Raw genomic sequence first — 16602 nt, forward strand, 5'->3', positions numbered from 1 at the left:
CGTCTCAGGTACTTAGCTGCTGAGACGCAGGGCCATGTCCCTGGGGATGAGTGCTCCGGTCCAACAGAATCCTCAAGGGGCTGTGGATGGAGACCGGACTCCTGCCAGGCATGGAGACCGTGCTGGCTCCCACTTCAAGCCAGAGCCCAGAAGGGATGGTGAAGGAGCGCGGCATGTAAGGCTGCAGCCTTGTAAATCAACCTTAACAACACCGCCGACACAGTGGGGTGAGAAGGGACATGCCGGGGGTTCAGACGTGGACCCGCTTTTCTTCAAACTCTTTCCAAAAGTCAAACAAATCAGATGAGAATGCATGTGTGGATGTATGCCTCCTGACAAAGCAATAAACTGGCTAGGACTGGCTACCAGGGGGTGTATAAGCTCAGAGGGAGGAGCTACACTTTTAAGTGTAGTACTTTGTGTGTCCTCCGGAGGCAGAAGCTAAACACCCATGGTATGGGTCTCCCAAAGGAATGATAAAGAAATTAATATTGTTGTTTCTAAATGATTATGAACTTGTTTTCTTTGCATTATTTGAGGTCTGAAGCAATGCATTGTTTTATTATTTTGACCATTTCTCATTTTCAGAAAATGAATACAAAATTTATTGCTTGGAAATTCGGAGACATGTTGTCAGTAGTTTATAGAATAAAAGAACAATTTACATTTTACTCAAATATATACCTATAAAGAGAAAAATCAGAAATCCTGACAATTTTTCAGTGGTCTCTTAATTTATTCCAGAGCTGTATGTCCACAGAGGCAAAATCCGCAAATTCCTGTTCTTCTGCTCTGTAGCACATGTTCAGAAAAAGCAGCAGCATGGAAGAGATTATGCAGCAGTACTGCACAGTGTAGCGGTGAATCCAGCTCTGGAATACTAAATCACTTACTAGAAGTAGAGTGAGCTGGCAGTCCACCTAGTCTAGAGAAAGATGGATTTGATCTTATTTTCAGAATGATCTTATGGCCTCGGTTCCAGTTGCGCTTAGCTTCTGATGAGAGCGCGTCGGAAGCGATATACTAATGACCCTCTGCTGCGAGTATGAGCCGAGGGTCATGTGACTGTGATGCGATCTTGCAATCGGATCACAGCTGCGGACGAGAGGGAGGAAGCACTTTCTCCCCATCTCCTCCGCTGCCTGTCTTGCTGTATAACGCACTGCACTCGGATGACATCTGAGTGCAGTGCAATGTTTCACACGCTCCCATAGACTTGTATGGGTACGTGTGAGCTGAGACTCTCTGCCAAACACAGCATGCTTCGATACTTTGCTTATGCCAATATGGCATGAGAAATCAATCGCAGATGGACACTGCCCATAGTTTTGCACTGGTGTGAGAGCAATTTGTTGTTTTATCGGATTGCACTCGTCCTTGCAAAATGCACGTGGAACTAAGCCCTTTCACAGGAGGCGAATGTTGGGGAAAGAAGTGGTGATCGAAGCAGATTTCTTTATTGTTATAGTTTTTATATACCTTGTCCAATTACTTGGTGTAACATTTTTTGAAACCATTGCGATCATTTAAAAATAATTCTTAAAACAGGTCACAATAAAAACTTTATTAGCTCTTAAGAAAAGACAAACAAAAGCACGAACAAAAAAAAAGACATACAAAGTAATGTACAAAAATAAATACATTTTAAAAAAGGAACCAGTTTGCATGCAGCTGTAAATTAAATATGTATAAATAAATACAATGTACATAAAAATGTTCTGGCACTTGTAAAGAAATAAAAAAAAAAGGCCACGGGGAGTTTATAGTTGGGATTGCCCCTTTTGGAGGATAAAAAAACAAACCTTTGAAAAACAACAAAAAGATGTACAAACGTTCATAGAAAAGGTGAGTGTAGAAACCGGAGGGGAGATCTCGACTATAGTCACAATCACATTCATCCTGCGCCGTCCGGCCTCGGTTTACTATGGAGATTGAACTCTTCCAATATAACAGAACTATAGTAATGGAGTGATACAGGACCTCACTCCTGGATGTAGCAGTAAATTACGTACAAACAGTACGCTGTCATATTAGCGGAGTGACGTGACATCGCGGGGGGCGAGTAACAAACAGCAGAGAACATCTTACGTGGTCCAGAAAAGTGCACAAAATTTCCCTCACCAGATAACAACAAATTTTGGGGGAGTATAGTAATAAACATCAAATAAGTACATACATAAAATCATGTGAAATAGATCGAGAGACATAAATACAAGTTTTCTTTACTTCCATCTCGTTAAACATGTCAGCTTTAATAAATACTTACATTAGCCATGAAATAATATTGTTGGAGAAGCTTTAATTAGAAATCTGCTTTATGCCAACCCTCTGTTATTCCTCTTGGAAAAGTATGGCTAAATAGACAACTGGGTGGTACCATCCCCCTTGTCAATTTGAAGGTGTAACCAACATGCACAGTATCTGTCATGGGAGGGCATCTCCCTACTTCTATCCCTTTGGTATAACATGTCCTTACAGAGTGTGACACTACAAAACAGCTTGGAGGGTCAGTGTCACTGGTTTGGGTGTCCACCTAAGCCAGAAAAATTAGTAAAATTAGTGGACAAAAAGTCCTATAGGTCCTCGACAGTGAATTTATTGGAGGGTTAGGGTGGTTTCAGATCAGCGGTATTCTGCCGCACTCCCAGATCCGGCACATTGGCAGTACAGTACAGTTCACAGACAGTGCAGCAAGCCCTGGTCACATGCTGTCACATGCTCCGGTCACATGACCGCATGTGCCCGTAGCTTGCCAGTGAACTGTATTGTACTATACTGCCCTTGTGCCGGATCTCGGAGTGCGGCAGAAAAACGCTGATCTGAAACGGCCCTTAGTGTGCAAGGATGTGCTATATAAGTGATAGCAGTCACATATATATATATATATATATATTTATTTATTTCCAGGAGGAATAATGGAGGAACAGGACAGTGCAGAGTTGTAAACAGAAAAAATGACCCAAAATTCATGGTGTATGCAAATATTTACTAAAATAGACACATCAGGCGAGTGGACAGGTTTTCTTTGCAACTCAGTAGATGAAAGCTTATTGTCAGGATATCCCATCACAATGATTGGTGGGGGTCCTACTCCTGTGACCCCCTGATCCTAAAAATAAAGGAGCCACATCGCATTCAGTTTTTCTGATTTGTGGCCAGAGAAGGAGAAGGGAACAAACTTGTGTGGCCTCAGAGACTGGATGCCGACCGATCACTGATAGTGATGAGCGAGCACTACCATGGTCATGTACTCCATACTCAGCAGTTGGACACTAGGATGGACACGACTAGAGTACATGAGTATAATGGAAGGCAATGGGAAACTTGAGTATGTGCGAGATCTCCATTGACTTCCGTTATACTCGTTATATGAGTCGAGCCCGTCCGAGGGTCTGACCTGCTAGTTTTGAGTACCGAGCATGGTAGTGCCCGCTCATCACTTATCGTTAATCCTAGCAATATGCCGTCACTTACCAAGATGGGAAAGTTCTTTTAAAGTTTATATGGAGAGGCACAGACCTTTTTAGGTTGTTGGATCTCTTAGGCAAGCGTCTCACGGGTGCTATTCATACATGCTAATTTGTGGTGCCTTTCATCAGATCAAAATTGTACACCACAAAAATAGTGAATGGGCGCCACACTGGGGTGTATGACAACCGCTCAGAAGGTGCAACCACAGAGAAGTTTACCCTTAATGGATGCGCTAACTAAAGGGTCTGACCTGGGAACAGACGGAGCGGCTTTAGCTATGTGCAGCACGGATCAGTGGGGAGGAGCTGGATGATAAATATTCAGCACCTCAAATCTCTGCGTATGTGGGCGTTATAGGTCTAAAGGGTGGTCTCATGTCAGTGATTCACAGCCTTCCGCCATACGCATGCTGTCAATCATTAAGAGAGTCCGCCTATCAGACTCAACGATTCAAAAGCAGCAAGTACATCTATAATCAAAATCCTGTAGATATGGCCCATAGACATGGGAATATAAGATACACACACAAATAGAAAAATAAGAGCCCAGTTATATTAAAGTGCAAATTACTGACCAAGTATTAAAATAACAATGACAAAAATTGTATTAAAAAAATATTTAAAAGACAGCACAAGTACAAGCATGCAGGTCAGGGACTGAGGCTGACGGGAATCATCAGATTCAGGCTATAGTGAATATATACATGAGATGAAGCATCTATTGCGAAACGCGCGGCAGGGACATGAACCTTCTTTTTTATATAGGCGGACATAACGGGTATTGCATTGTGATTTGTGATTTCTTGTTTTACATACTGCTGTGCAATATATGTCCCCCCAGTAAATCTTTGGATTGGACTTTACAAATTGTATTAATAGTTCTCAATGCCATGTATATATTCCCATGCCCTACTACTTTCCCTGTAACCAGAGTCTGTTGATTTCCGTCAGGTTCAGTCTCCGTCCCTGACCTGCATGCTTGTATTTGTGCAGTTTCTATATATTTTTTATACAATTTTTATCATTGTGATTTTAATACTTGGTCAATAAATATTATGCATTCACTATATAACGCTCAATGCATCCTTCTGTCTGAAGCAGAGCTGGCGAGTGTGCAGTGCTATGTTCACGTCAACATATCACTGGTCATCACCTCTGCCTGTCCACACTAGCATCAGTGAGGGAGGGGAGAGGGAGCACCCGCCCACAACACGTCATGGTGGGGGAGGTCAGCACCGTCCGGACATCACATGACCTGCAGATGGCTGTGCCTGTATGCAGGCTACTGACTGGCATGCTATGGTGCAGGGCAAAGGCGTGCGGGCTGGGGTTGAGAGATGCAGTTTTGTTTCTGCACCGGGACTGCATAGTACTGTGTGTTTAAAGAGGCCGGCAGTGGTGTCTCAGAGCAGGACGCCCATGCAGCAGGAGGTGGAGGATCTGCTGAAGCAGATAAAGCAGTGTGGGGGCCAGCCGAGGTCACTGCACCAACCACAAGGGTGCACGCTGCTGATCTCTGTTATCCGCCAATACATGCACAATTTTCTGATGTCACCTGCGCTGACCACCGTATCCTGCTGCTCTTGGTTACCTGCCAATACACGCACGTGCACATACAATTCCCTGACATCACCTGTGCTGACCACCACACGCTGCTGCTCTGTTATCTGCCAATACACACACACACACACACACACACACACACACACACATATTATATATACATACATACACATATATATATATATATATATATATATATATGTTTATTTTTTTTTTTCTTTCATTGACTAGATCCACTATATAATGCTGACCTAAGACACAATCGAACTATTTGGCCAGCGTATGCGCATTGCTATATTCACGTAGAAGTTGAATTCTTCACTAAATTGAGGCCGGAGTCAGTGTGTGTGTATACCACCTACTCCGGTGCCATTTTATTGAACACACTGTCTCTGAGAATATCACCAGTCACCAGTTTGTTTTAGATAATATTCGCAGAGACAGTGTCTTCAATAAAATGGCACCATAGTTTGCGGTATGCGCATGCGCTGACTCCGGCCCCATTTTAGTGAAGAAATCAACTATAACGTGAACATAGCACTGTGCACATGTCAGCCATAGGGATGATGGCGGTGTCCGCTGTGCTAAATTTATATAAAGGGGAGGAAAGCCGCCAGGGGAGAAATAGATAAAAAAAGAAGCCACCCACAAAGTCCTGCCGCGATGCTAAATTATCGACACCCGGGAGTAAAACAGGTTCACTAGCGAGTTTTTATAACTGGGCTGCCATTTTTCTATTTTTTGTGTGTGCCAATACAAGTTGTACTGTGTACATTGAGTCTTCTTAGTGCCACCTACCAATGTACTCTCAGATTTCTCCAAATAAAACTCATTTTTCTCCTGGGGTATTCTTCTATTACTAATTGTGCTCCTGAAAAAATTACAATTTATAAAGTGTTTTCGCTAAAAGAATGCAACGATAATCTTACCACATATAACTTTGCTTTGTAACAAACTACTATAAGCAAAATGGAGAATATTCAAAAGCAGGATATGGTCCTTTATCCTTTTTTTATGGTTCATGCATCATATAGGATGGCCAAGAACACATTTCTCCATTTGGGATCCAACTCAAGTCATCAGAGCATTCATCAATTTCTAACTTCTCAGTCAAATAAGTACGATAGTTGTACGAGTGTAATGTGCATATCTCGCAGAGGTTGTACAACTAGCATTGCCTATCATGCTAAATAAAAACAAAGTAAAAACTCAGGAGTAATGTCATCAGCATTAGCGTGCAGATGGGATGGAGCATGCAGTGTGCGGAGATGATCCAAGTCCACCAACGGCGAAACCTAACGGGACATCAGAACAATGGCTGCTTCCTCCTCCTTCATCCCAGAGAATGCTGCCTTCGTAAATTGTCGCAACACTTGGCTTCTTTTTTGGGATTTCTTTTGCAGATGCTCCTGGAAATAACCAGAAAAAAAGGAGAAGGTTACTTGTGCTATCATACTAGTAATGATATATCTAATATTACTCTTGGTTTTGTTACTTTGCAGATGCTCGTACTCATTTTGGGGACTATAACATGAACTGTGGGCTGTAAATAAGTAGATTTTGGGTACTCACCGTAAAATCTCTTTCTTGGAGCCTTCATTGGGGGACACAGAGACCATGGACACAGAGACCATGGGTTGTATGCTGCTGCCACTAGGAGGCGACACTAAGCAAAAAATAAGGAAACTCCTCCTATGCAGTATACACCCACCAACCGGCAATTGTACCTCAGTTAGTGAGAAAGCAATAGGAGACAACAGTAGAACAAAACGTTCAATTATACAGAAGTGGACATTAAACTCAACAGCCAACAGAAACATTGAACAGTAACATATGTCCAACACAAGGGCGGGTGCTGTGTCCCCCAATGAAGGCTCCAAGAAAGAGATTTTACGGTGAGTACCCAAAATCTAGTTTTCTTTATCGCTTCATTGGGGGACACAGAGACCATGGGACGTCCTAAAGCAGTCCCGCGGGTGGGTCTAATGTTACTCTCAGGGCTGACCTCGGTCCACTGCAGCCTGCAGGACTCTTCTACCGAGGCTCGCATCGGAGGATGCGAAAGTGTGGACCCTGTAGAACTTAGTGAAAGTGTGGAGCGAAGACCAGGTGGCCGCTTTGCAGAGCTGCGACGCTGGAGCGTGGTTTCGGACCGCCCACGAGGCTCCCACCGCCCTGGTGGAGTGGGCCGTAATCCTGAGTGGGCGCGTTCTCCCTCTTACCCGGTAGGCTTCCAGTACGGCAGAGCGAATCCATCGCGAAATGGAGGACTTGGAGGCAGGTAGGCCTCTGCGCGGGCCAGACGGAAGTACAAAAAGGGAATCCGACCGTCTGAATTGAGAGGTCCTGGAAATGTACAAACGGAGAGCTCTGACCAAGTCCAGCTTGTGGAGAAGAATCTCACGAGGGTGTGAAGGATTCGGACAAAAGGAGGGAAGAACAATGTCCTCGTTAAGATGGAAGGAGGAAACCACCTTGGGCAGAAAGGAAGGAACCGGACGGAGGACTACCTTATCCTGGTGGAAGACAAGATATGGAGAGCGGCAGGAAAGCGCCGCTAGCTCAGATACCCGCCTGATTGACGTGATGGCAACTAAGAAGGCGACCTTCCAAGAGAGGAACATGAGGGACGTCTCCTGCATAGATTCGAAGGGAGAATGCTGGAGAACAGACAGAACCAGGTTAAGGTCCCAGGGCTCCACCGGAGGTTGAACGGGGGGCGCCGCATGCGCGGCTCCCTGAATGAATGTGCGAACCTGTGACCGAGAGGCAATCCTCCTTTGAAAGAGAATGGAAAAGAGCAGACACCTGATCCTTGAGGGAGCTGAGTGCTAATCCAGCCTCCAGACCAGATTGTAGGAATGACAACAGAACTGGTAAGGAGAAGGTCATGGCTGTGACCTGGTTAGCTTCACACCAGCGGAAATAGGCCTTCCACGTCCGGTGGTAAATGCGGGAAGAAGAAGGCTTCCGAGCTTTGATCATTGTCTGGACGACCTGTTCTGAGAATCCCGCGGAAGTTAGTACTGCGGCTTCAACAGCCATGCCGTTAAATTGAGCGACTGTGAATTCTGGTGAAGAAAAGGCCCTTGAGTGAGAAGATCCTGGACGTCTGGAAGTCTCCACGGAACGTCGGCGAGAAGGTGCACGAGCTCTGCGTACCACGGGCGTCGAGGCCAATCTGGGGCCACGAGAATTACCGGAACTCCCTCCGCTTTGATCTTCTTGACTAGCTTGGGTATAAGCGGAAGTGGAGGGAAGAGGAACGGCAGAGAGAACTGCGACCAGGGGATCGCTAGGGCGTCCGTTGCGAGCGCTAGTGGGTCTCTTGCCCTGGAGACGAACTGGGGAACCTTGTGATTCCACCTGGAGGCCAGGAGATCCACGTCGGGGGTCCCCCACCTGGCACAGATCTGTTGGAAGATTCTGGGATTGAGGGACCATTCTCCGGCGTCGAGGCCCTCTCGGCTGAGGAAGTCGGCGGCCCAATTGTCCACGCCCGGGATGTGGACCGCCGAAATCGCTGGGATGTTCTGTTCGGCCCAGTCGAGGATTTGAGATACCTCTCTCATTGCCGCACGGCTGCGTGTTCCGCCTTGATGGTTTATGTAGGCCACAGTGGTTGCATTGTCGGACTGCACCCGAACTGGGTGTCCGCGAAGCAGAGCCTTCCAATGAAATAGAGCTAGGCGAACTGATCTGAGTTCCAAGATGTTGATGGGAAGTTTGGTTTCCGGCTCGGTCCAGCGACCCTGAACTGTGAGGTCCTGGAAAGTGGCTCCCCATCCTAGCAGGCTGGCGTCTGTCGTGACGACCCTCCATCGAAGGGGAAGAAATGATCTCCCTTGGAGGATGAGGGGAGAGCATCTCCACCATTCCAATGATTGTCTGACTCGAGGAGGGATCGCAATTGGTCGATCCAGGGAGTGAGGGGACTTGTCCCATGCTGCGAGGAGAAGACCTTGAAGGGGGCGAGTGTGGAATTGACTGTAGGGCATCGCTTCCATTGACGCCACCATCTTCCCGAGGATGCTCATGCAGTATCGAAGGGAGCAGCGAGGTGCGCGTTGGAGCTTCCAAATCCCCCTGAGAATAGCTGTGAGTTTGTCCTTGGGCAGAAGAATCTTCGCTTGCGAGGTATCGAAGATCATGCCGAGAAATGAGATGCGTTGAGACGGGATCAGAGATGACTTTGGTCTGTTGATCAACCAGCCGAGACGGGATAGAGTATCCAGAGTGATGTTGAGACTGTCGCGGCACTCCGCCGCCGAGGGAGCCTTGATCAAAATGTCGTCCAGATACGGGATGGCTAGAATTCCCCGGGTTCGAAGAATCGCCATGACAGTAGCCATCACCTTGGTGAAGACTCTGGGAGCTGTCGAGAGCCCGAATGGGAGGGCAGTGAACTGGAAGTGTTGCCCCTGAACCATGAAGCGTAGGAATCTCTGATGAGCTGGAAAGATCGGGATGTGGAGATAGGCGTCCTGGATGTCCACCGAGCAGAGGAACTCCCCTGGTTCCATGGACGCTATCACTGAGCGCAGAGACTCCATACGGAATCGCCGAAGGCGGACCCGCCTGTTGAGACGCTTGAGATCCAGGATGGGGCGGACTGCGCCATTCTTCTTCGGTACCACAAAGAGGTTTGAATAAAAACCCCGGAATCTGTCTTGAGGGGGTACGGAGATGATGACCCCAGAGTCTCGCATGTCTTGAATGGCTGCGAAGAAGCCCTTTGTGAGGGAGAGATCCTTGGGGGGCTTGGACTGGACGAAGCGTGAGCGTGGGAGCGAAGAAAACTCTATCTTGTAGCCGTGAGAGACGACGTCTCGAACCCAGGCGTCGTCTATCACGGAAAGCCACGTGCTTCTGAATCTGCGGAGACGACCGCCGACCCTGGATGGGGACCCGGTGACGGGAGCCCAGTCATGCGGAGGAAAATCTGTGGGATCTGGACCTGGAGGACTTGGACTGCTGGCCACGGGAACGCCAGGAACGCCAGTGGGGTGCTGCCTTAAAGGAGGGCTTCCGTCTCTCCTGACGCGCCGGGGACCGCTCCCGACGTGAGTTGGCGTTGGTGGAGAATTGACGAAAGGTGCGAAAGGGAAAAAGCCGCCGCTTTGGAGGGGCACGAGGGGTCCTCTGTTGGGGGAGGAAGGTACTCTTGCCTCCCGTAGCCTCAGAGATGATCTTGTCCAGCTTTTCTCCGAATAGCCTGGTACCGACAAAGGGAAGACTGGTGAGAGACTTCTTGGATGCGGAGTCTGCGTTCCACGCCTTAAGCCACAGGGCTCTGCGGATTGCAGTAATGTTGCCGGCTGCCAGGGCAGCGGAAGCAGCAGAGTCAAGGGACGCAGCGACTAGATATTTTCCGGCGTGAGTGATCTGATCTGCCAGATCTGCCAGCTCTGGTCTGGGAGCATCAGCCAGGATGCCACGGCGAAGGATCTTTGCCCAGGCGGAGACAGCCTTGGAAACCCAGGTGGTCGCAAAGGCTGGAGTGATGGCCGAGCCGGAGGCCTCAAAGGCTGACCTGGCTAAGGATTCCATGGTCCTGTCCGAGGGATCCTTCAGGGAGGCTCCATCGGACAGCGGCAGGGTGGTGCTGGACGAGAGTCGGGAGATCGGAGGATCCACTGAAGGAGCCACTGACCACTTCTGGAGAAGTTCCGGTGGGAAGGGATAAAGGACCTGAGCCCGCTTGCGTTTCTGGAAGCGCTTGTCGGGATGTTCCCACTGTCTGGAAAAAATATCCTCAAATTCCCTATGGTTGCCAAAGCTTTTTGGCAGCTTCTTGGCTCTTTTGAAAGGGACTGATTGACAGGTAGGCGCTGGGTCAATGTCCTGTACCTCTAGGGTCTGATTGACAGCAATGACCAGACTGTCCATCATACCGGTCAGCTTGGATATATGTTCAGAGTCCAGGTCGGAGTCAGAAGCAGAGTCCTGGTCCGAATCTGGAGCTGCCGCAGAAGAGACAGGAGACAGCGAGCGTGATGCTCTGGCGGCCCTAGCAGGGCTAGGGGAGCTGGAGGAAGACCCAGAGAGGGACCGCTTCCTAGACCTCCCTTGTGTTCTGCCCTGCCGGGCTGGAGGCGCTGCGGGCTCAGACTCGCTCTGGGTCGCCGGAGGGACTCCAGAGGAGGAGGCGGACAGCCGGTCTATGGCCGATGCTAAGGACTGAGACATGTCAGTTAGCTTGTCCACGGACTGGGAGAGAGCTGAGGCCCACCCAGGCATGGAGGCCGAGTCCTCGTTACGGGCGGTGGGGGGCTCCGTAGTAGTCATGTTAGGAGTGCTACAGGCTACGCAGATGGGGGAGGACTGCCCTGAGGGAAACTTCTTTAGGCAAGAAGAGCAGGCGAAGTGAAGCACTATAGCCTGTGGTTGAGAGCGGGTCGCTCTTGTGCTGGACATGGGACAGAGAGAGGAAATGAGGCGAGAGAAGAGAGGCAGGAGGATGCCAGGTGGGTGAGGTACTGGGGAAGGAGCTGCCTCCCAGTGGCAGAGCTTACCCAGATTCTGTCGTTCTGTGTTTGAGCTGTCTCTGTAAGCAGGCGCTTCCTATACAGCTATGCAGGCTGAGGGAGCAGAGGTGGGGGCTCCGAGGAGCTGCAGGGACGTGAGGCCGGTGGCTGCACGTGTAGCGTGTCTGCCGCACAGGATATGACAGGGCAGTGACTGCTGCTGAGAGCCCAGGTCGGAGGAGGAGCCGAAAAAAGAGCGCGAAAAAACGGCGCGCAGACTGCAGGTATCTGCCGGGAGAGAGAGAGAGAGAGAGAGGAGGCCCGTGGTTGGCTGGGAAAGGGCGCGCAGAGGCCTCCCCTGACTGGCTGCTGGAGCGGGCGGGCCTGCTAGAAGTGAGGGCACACGCGATAGGCTGGCCGGGAGGGGGCGTGGCCGGACGGGAGCTAGGCCGTAGAGAAGCCGGGGACTAGATTTTTAGGTGAGGCCGCAGGGGGAGCCGAGGACGGCGCCGAGGACGGGGTCGGGGTTGTGTGGGGGAGCCGAGCGTACTGCCTGGAGGGGAGCTGACCCGGGTAAGAACGAAGCCTGATAGATAATGATTTAAAGAGACATTTTTTTTTTATTTTTTTTTTGGAACGGAGCCCCCCATGACCCGGGACAAGGGATGGGTACCTGTCCCGGTGGCTGATAGTCCTCTTTGCTTGATCCTGTCCTCCTTGGCTTGATCCCTGGGAAGGACAAAGGGAGACGGGGTTCTTCCAATGATTTTTTCGTCTCCCCTCCCTGATCAGGCCGGCTGTCGAGAGCGGGCGTGCAGGGGGAGGGGGGCAAGGACCATCCGCCTGTCCCTCTGTGCGGATGCCCCCCAAACAGTCTTGAGAGTGTTAGGGGGGTAGGGTCCTGCCAGACAGGCACAGAAGTCAACGGAAGTGGCGGACGGACCCCACTTCTGTGCGACCGGCCTCTAGGGGGGAGAGCAGGGTGAGCAATTACACCCTGTCGCCCGACGAGCTGTGTCTGAAAAGAAAAAGGGGAAAAGATTAAAAATACAAACCTGAGGGGCTGGAGCAGCCCCAAGTGTGTCCACCTCCTATGGACACTAAGCTTAAACTGAGGTACAATTGCCGGTTGGTGGGTGTATACTGCATAGGAGGAGTTTCCTTATTTTTTGCTTAGTGTCGCCTCCTAGTGGCAGCAGCATACAACCCATGGTCTCTGTGTCCATGGTCTCTGTGTCCCCCAATGAAGCGATAAAGAAAATGGGGCATCTCCGTTCACATATTTTTAGCTTTATCTTACCCTCCCCAGGGCCGGTGCTGCCTATTCTTTGTTGATTGGCTGCAGCGGTCACATAACGTTGTCAGCCAAAAGCTGAGCTCAGCCAAAGCAGACGGCATAATCCGCTGAGCTAGGTGAGGCTTTACTTACCCGTGGAGTGTAAAAAAAAAAAAAAAAAAAAAACTTTAATTTTTTTTTTAACTGTCTTGTGTTCAAAGAGTAAATCTTAAGAATCTAGTTGTGTGAAGCTGGTCCTCACGCCGAGATCTCAGAGGCGAGGCTGTGGGACTTGGGTGACCCTAAGATATCTAAACAAACACACATTTGGAAATAACCAAACCCTGGAGTTTCAGATCAAGGATCAAATTCTTATGGAAAGTCGTTCCAAAGTTTTGTGCTTTGAAATATTAAAAGAGATTGTTTGGGATAAAAAAAAAAATAAAAAAATGTTGGTTCCTCCATTCTGGGGGCTACAAGGCGAGGCCACTGTAATAGGCGGCTTACTCTCAACTTTGCTCTTACTTGAATTCCATCCTACCTAAAATGGTCTTGAATGGTGACACTACTCCTTAAGGCCCCCTTCACACGTCAGTGATTCTGGTACGTTTGTGCTTTTTTTTAAACGTACCAGAATCACTGACATACGCAGACCCATTATAATGAATGGGTCTGCTCACACATCACTGCATGTGTCTCCGTGCAGCGTACCCGCGTGTGCGTGATTGCCGCACGGAGACATGTCCATTTTTTTCTGGCATCACTGATGTCCCACGGACCACGCAGTGGTGTGGTCCGTGGAACACGTGCCAGAAAAAAACGTGCTTTTAAAATAAAAATCATTTTTACTCACCCGGCGTCCAGCGATGTCCTCTGCAGCCCGTTCTCCCTGCTGCTTCTGAGCCGGCTCATTACTGTCGCGCATATTCATGATGCGCGACACAGCCGACCCGGAAGCAGCTGCTGCGGGGGTCAGCGCCGGCCGGATGCTGCACCGCGGGAGCGATCAGCACCATGGAGAGGGGAGCGCGCACAGGTGAGTTAATCTCTAAGTGCAATCACGGGCCACGGAGAACGGAGTCTGGATTGCACTTCGACAACCCACGTGTGCCGTGAATCACGCACACGGAAGGACATGTGCATGTTTTACACACCAGTGAAAAACGTCAGTGTTTTTCACTGACGTGTGAAACGGGCCTAAGAGAGACTCCTTCTGCGGAGCCCACCTCCTTTCCAATCTCTTTGCTATACTTCATTTTTTAGAGGCATCCATAGACTTTCTCTTTGTCCAATTTTTTCTAATGGAAACTTAAGTAAGCTGACTTACTTACCGCCTCAGTCGGGTTGTGTCCTCCCCCGACCATCCACATGTGCTGTTGCCTCCTTCCCCTTCCAGGCCCTGTACATGCCACACAGGGTTCCCGAGAGTGCACCTAAGACACACACACACACACACACACACACACACACACACACACACACACATACACACACACACACACACACACACACACACACACACACACACCCTCATCTTAAAGGGCTCGAGTGTCATTTCCTGGAAATGCCTCGCCGCCTATGGCTGAGAGGCACTTGTATTTAAAGCACCCTCCCTTTAGGGGCGGTGCCTGTGTAACGGGGGCAGGGGGCGCCTCAGGGGTTGTAGTCGCGGTCTCCCACCCAGGGGGCGGCAGGCTGACCCCCGGCCCGGCCGTCACTTGTAAGCCACGTGTGTTGCTTGTGGGGCAGAGTGTGGATGGCAGGGACACTTCCATGTGGGCAATTTGCTTCTCGGTGACACCTTTTTCTCTCGGCTCACAGGCCTCTTCACCACTCCCAGTAAAGAGCCACAGACAGGCAGTTGATGAACTAAGAAACATTTTATTGAACACAACTTCCACTCTTCTTTACACCTTTCAGCATCAAGTCACTTCGGTTTACAGGTTACACTTCTTGCTGACGGTTTCCTCTTTCCCCGGTAACTTTCCCTCGCCTGCAGGGGACATGCGTTAAGCCCCTAGTAGCTGCACACTGAACCCAGATTTACTATAGGGCAGATCTAGCACAGACTACCGGCTCCGGATAAGTTCTGACCTCTCCACTTCTTTGCCGGGGAACTATTTCTCTTGCTTTCTACGGGCGTTCCCGTGTACCTCCACTTCTTTGTCTGGCCACTCACTCTGGCTGCCTGCCACGTTTCACATCCACACTCTGCCCCGTCACCTCCGACTTCTTTCTCCAGTCACATCTGACTGCACACTGCCCTCTGCACACTGCTCTGCATTCAGAGACCTCCCTTCCCCACCTAGACTGCCTTGCCCCTCCTTCCCTGCCACTGTTACCAGGGGAACCACTGCTCTACACTGGCACCTAGTGGGGAAACCATTTATTAGCTAAAACAACAGGTAACATTTTACAAGTACCATTTGCCACCACACCATGTGGCGTCTTCAGGAGGGGGGGGGGGGGGGAGACATTCCTTCACTACCAGAGGTCCGACTACCCCTTACACCTGCGCAACACATTCAGTTTGTCAGTATACCAGTCTGGTAGCTAGTTGTCAGGTCATGTTATCCCTGTGTCCGTCACCCAAGTCTGCTTCCCATACCTGCTTATCCCTGCCGTGCCCACCATTCCTGTCCATATCCACCTGTCCAGCCTGCTTCTGTCACCCCGCCTGTACCGATCTATCCCTGGGGATCAGCTGCCACAGTCCTGGTCTCTGCCCTGGGAGTGGTTCTTGGTGTCCGCCTTGCGGTAGGCGCTTAGTTAAGCCTCTACCACTAAAGTGTAAGCCCGGGTCCCCCCTGTGGTCCAAAGGGTTCACTAATCCCGCTTGCTGCACCTACACCGGCCACGAGTGTTACACAGGCTCAGGAGAAACATTTTAAGATTTTCTCTGGATGGTACAGATGCACAGACATCCTTCATGTCACGCATCCCACAGTTCCTGCACACGTTCTGTAAGGCCAATTTCACATTATGCATCCTCATAGCAGGAAGGTAAATGGCATCTCCTCTTCGGGTGGCCTTACGATTTTGCATATCCATCTAGTATAAAGATCTTTGGACACATGCTCATAGCCACTCATACAGTAATTCACATAATTGGAAGACAGCGACAGGCCCAACTAAACTAGAGCAGGTGATCCAGAGTGGCCACATGATGAGAATGGAGACCCTTATCACTGAAACCTATGATCGTACATATTACATAGGGATCCTCTGGAAATGTTAGAGCTATGTCAAAACAACTCCTCGGTAAACTGAATGTATAGCAATGACGATCCAGAGTGAAGTGGCCGCCTCTTACTCTCCTTCCTGGTATTCTTATTCTCCATTCAGCAAGTTATTTTATGACTTATATTCTCAATGTAAGCGAAAACCTAAGCAAGAATGTTCATTTTGGGGATGAAAGATTTTGGATACCTTTTGCCCGGTGTTTTTATTATTCTTAATTTGTGTGCACCATGACTGTACAAAGACCATTATTATTATTACCGTATTTTTCGCTTTATAAGACGCACTTTTGTTCCCCCAAATTTTGGGGGAAAGTAGGGGGTGCGTCTTATAAGCCGAATATACGGGGGGGGGGAGGGGGGGGTGGTATATATATATGTACCCTGCAGCGTCCAGGGGAGGTGGGGGCAGCAGCTCTGGAGCACAGTGGAACGCTGCGGGCTGCTGCCTTTGATCTCCTGCACCCGCTCATATAATATGCACAGCCGCTGTCCATCTCCAATGGTGCTGAAATCGCACGCAGTGAGGGGCTGGTGAGCGGTGCATATTATATGAGCCTGCGTCCCAGTGTGATCGCACATGCCCA

The 16602-nt window shown here is 49.5% G+C and overlaps 1 protein-coding gene across 1 annotated transcript in view; it reads right to left on the reverse strand.

Annotated features, from left to right (window-relative positions):
* Positions 1-5529: 5529 nt before the first annotated feature.
* CCP110 (centriolar coiled-coil protein 110) overlaps positions 5530-16602 on the reverse strand; it is a 122841-nt gene continuing 111768 nt past the window's right edge. Inside the window, exon 14 of the mRNA XM_075319140.1 lies at positions 5530-6442. Within this exon, the coding sequence (XP_075175255.1) occupies positions 6367-6442 (76 nt within the window). The 3' untranslated portion in view covers positions 5530-6366. The remainder of the gene's footprint in view (positions 6443-16602) is intronic.

The sequence above is a fragment of the Anomaloglossus baeobatrachus genome, chromosome 7, assembly GCF_048569485.1.
Source record: "Anomaloglossus baeobatrachus isolate aAnoBae1 chromosome 7, aAnoBae1.hap1, whole genome shotgun sequence".
Lineage (NCBI taxonomy): Eukaryota > Metazoa > Chordata > Amphibia > Anura > Aromobatidae > Anomaloglossus > Anomaloglossus baeobatrachus.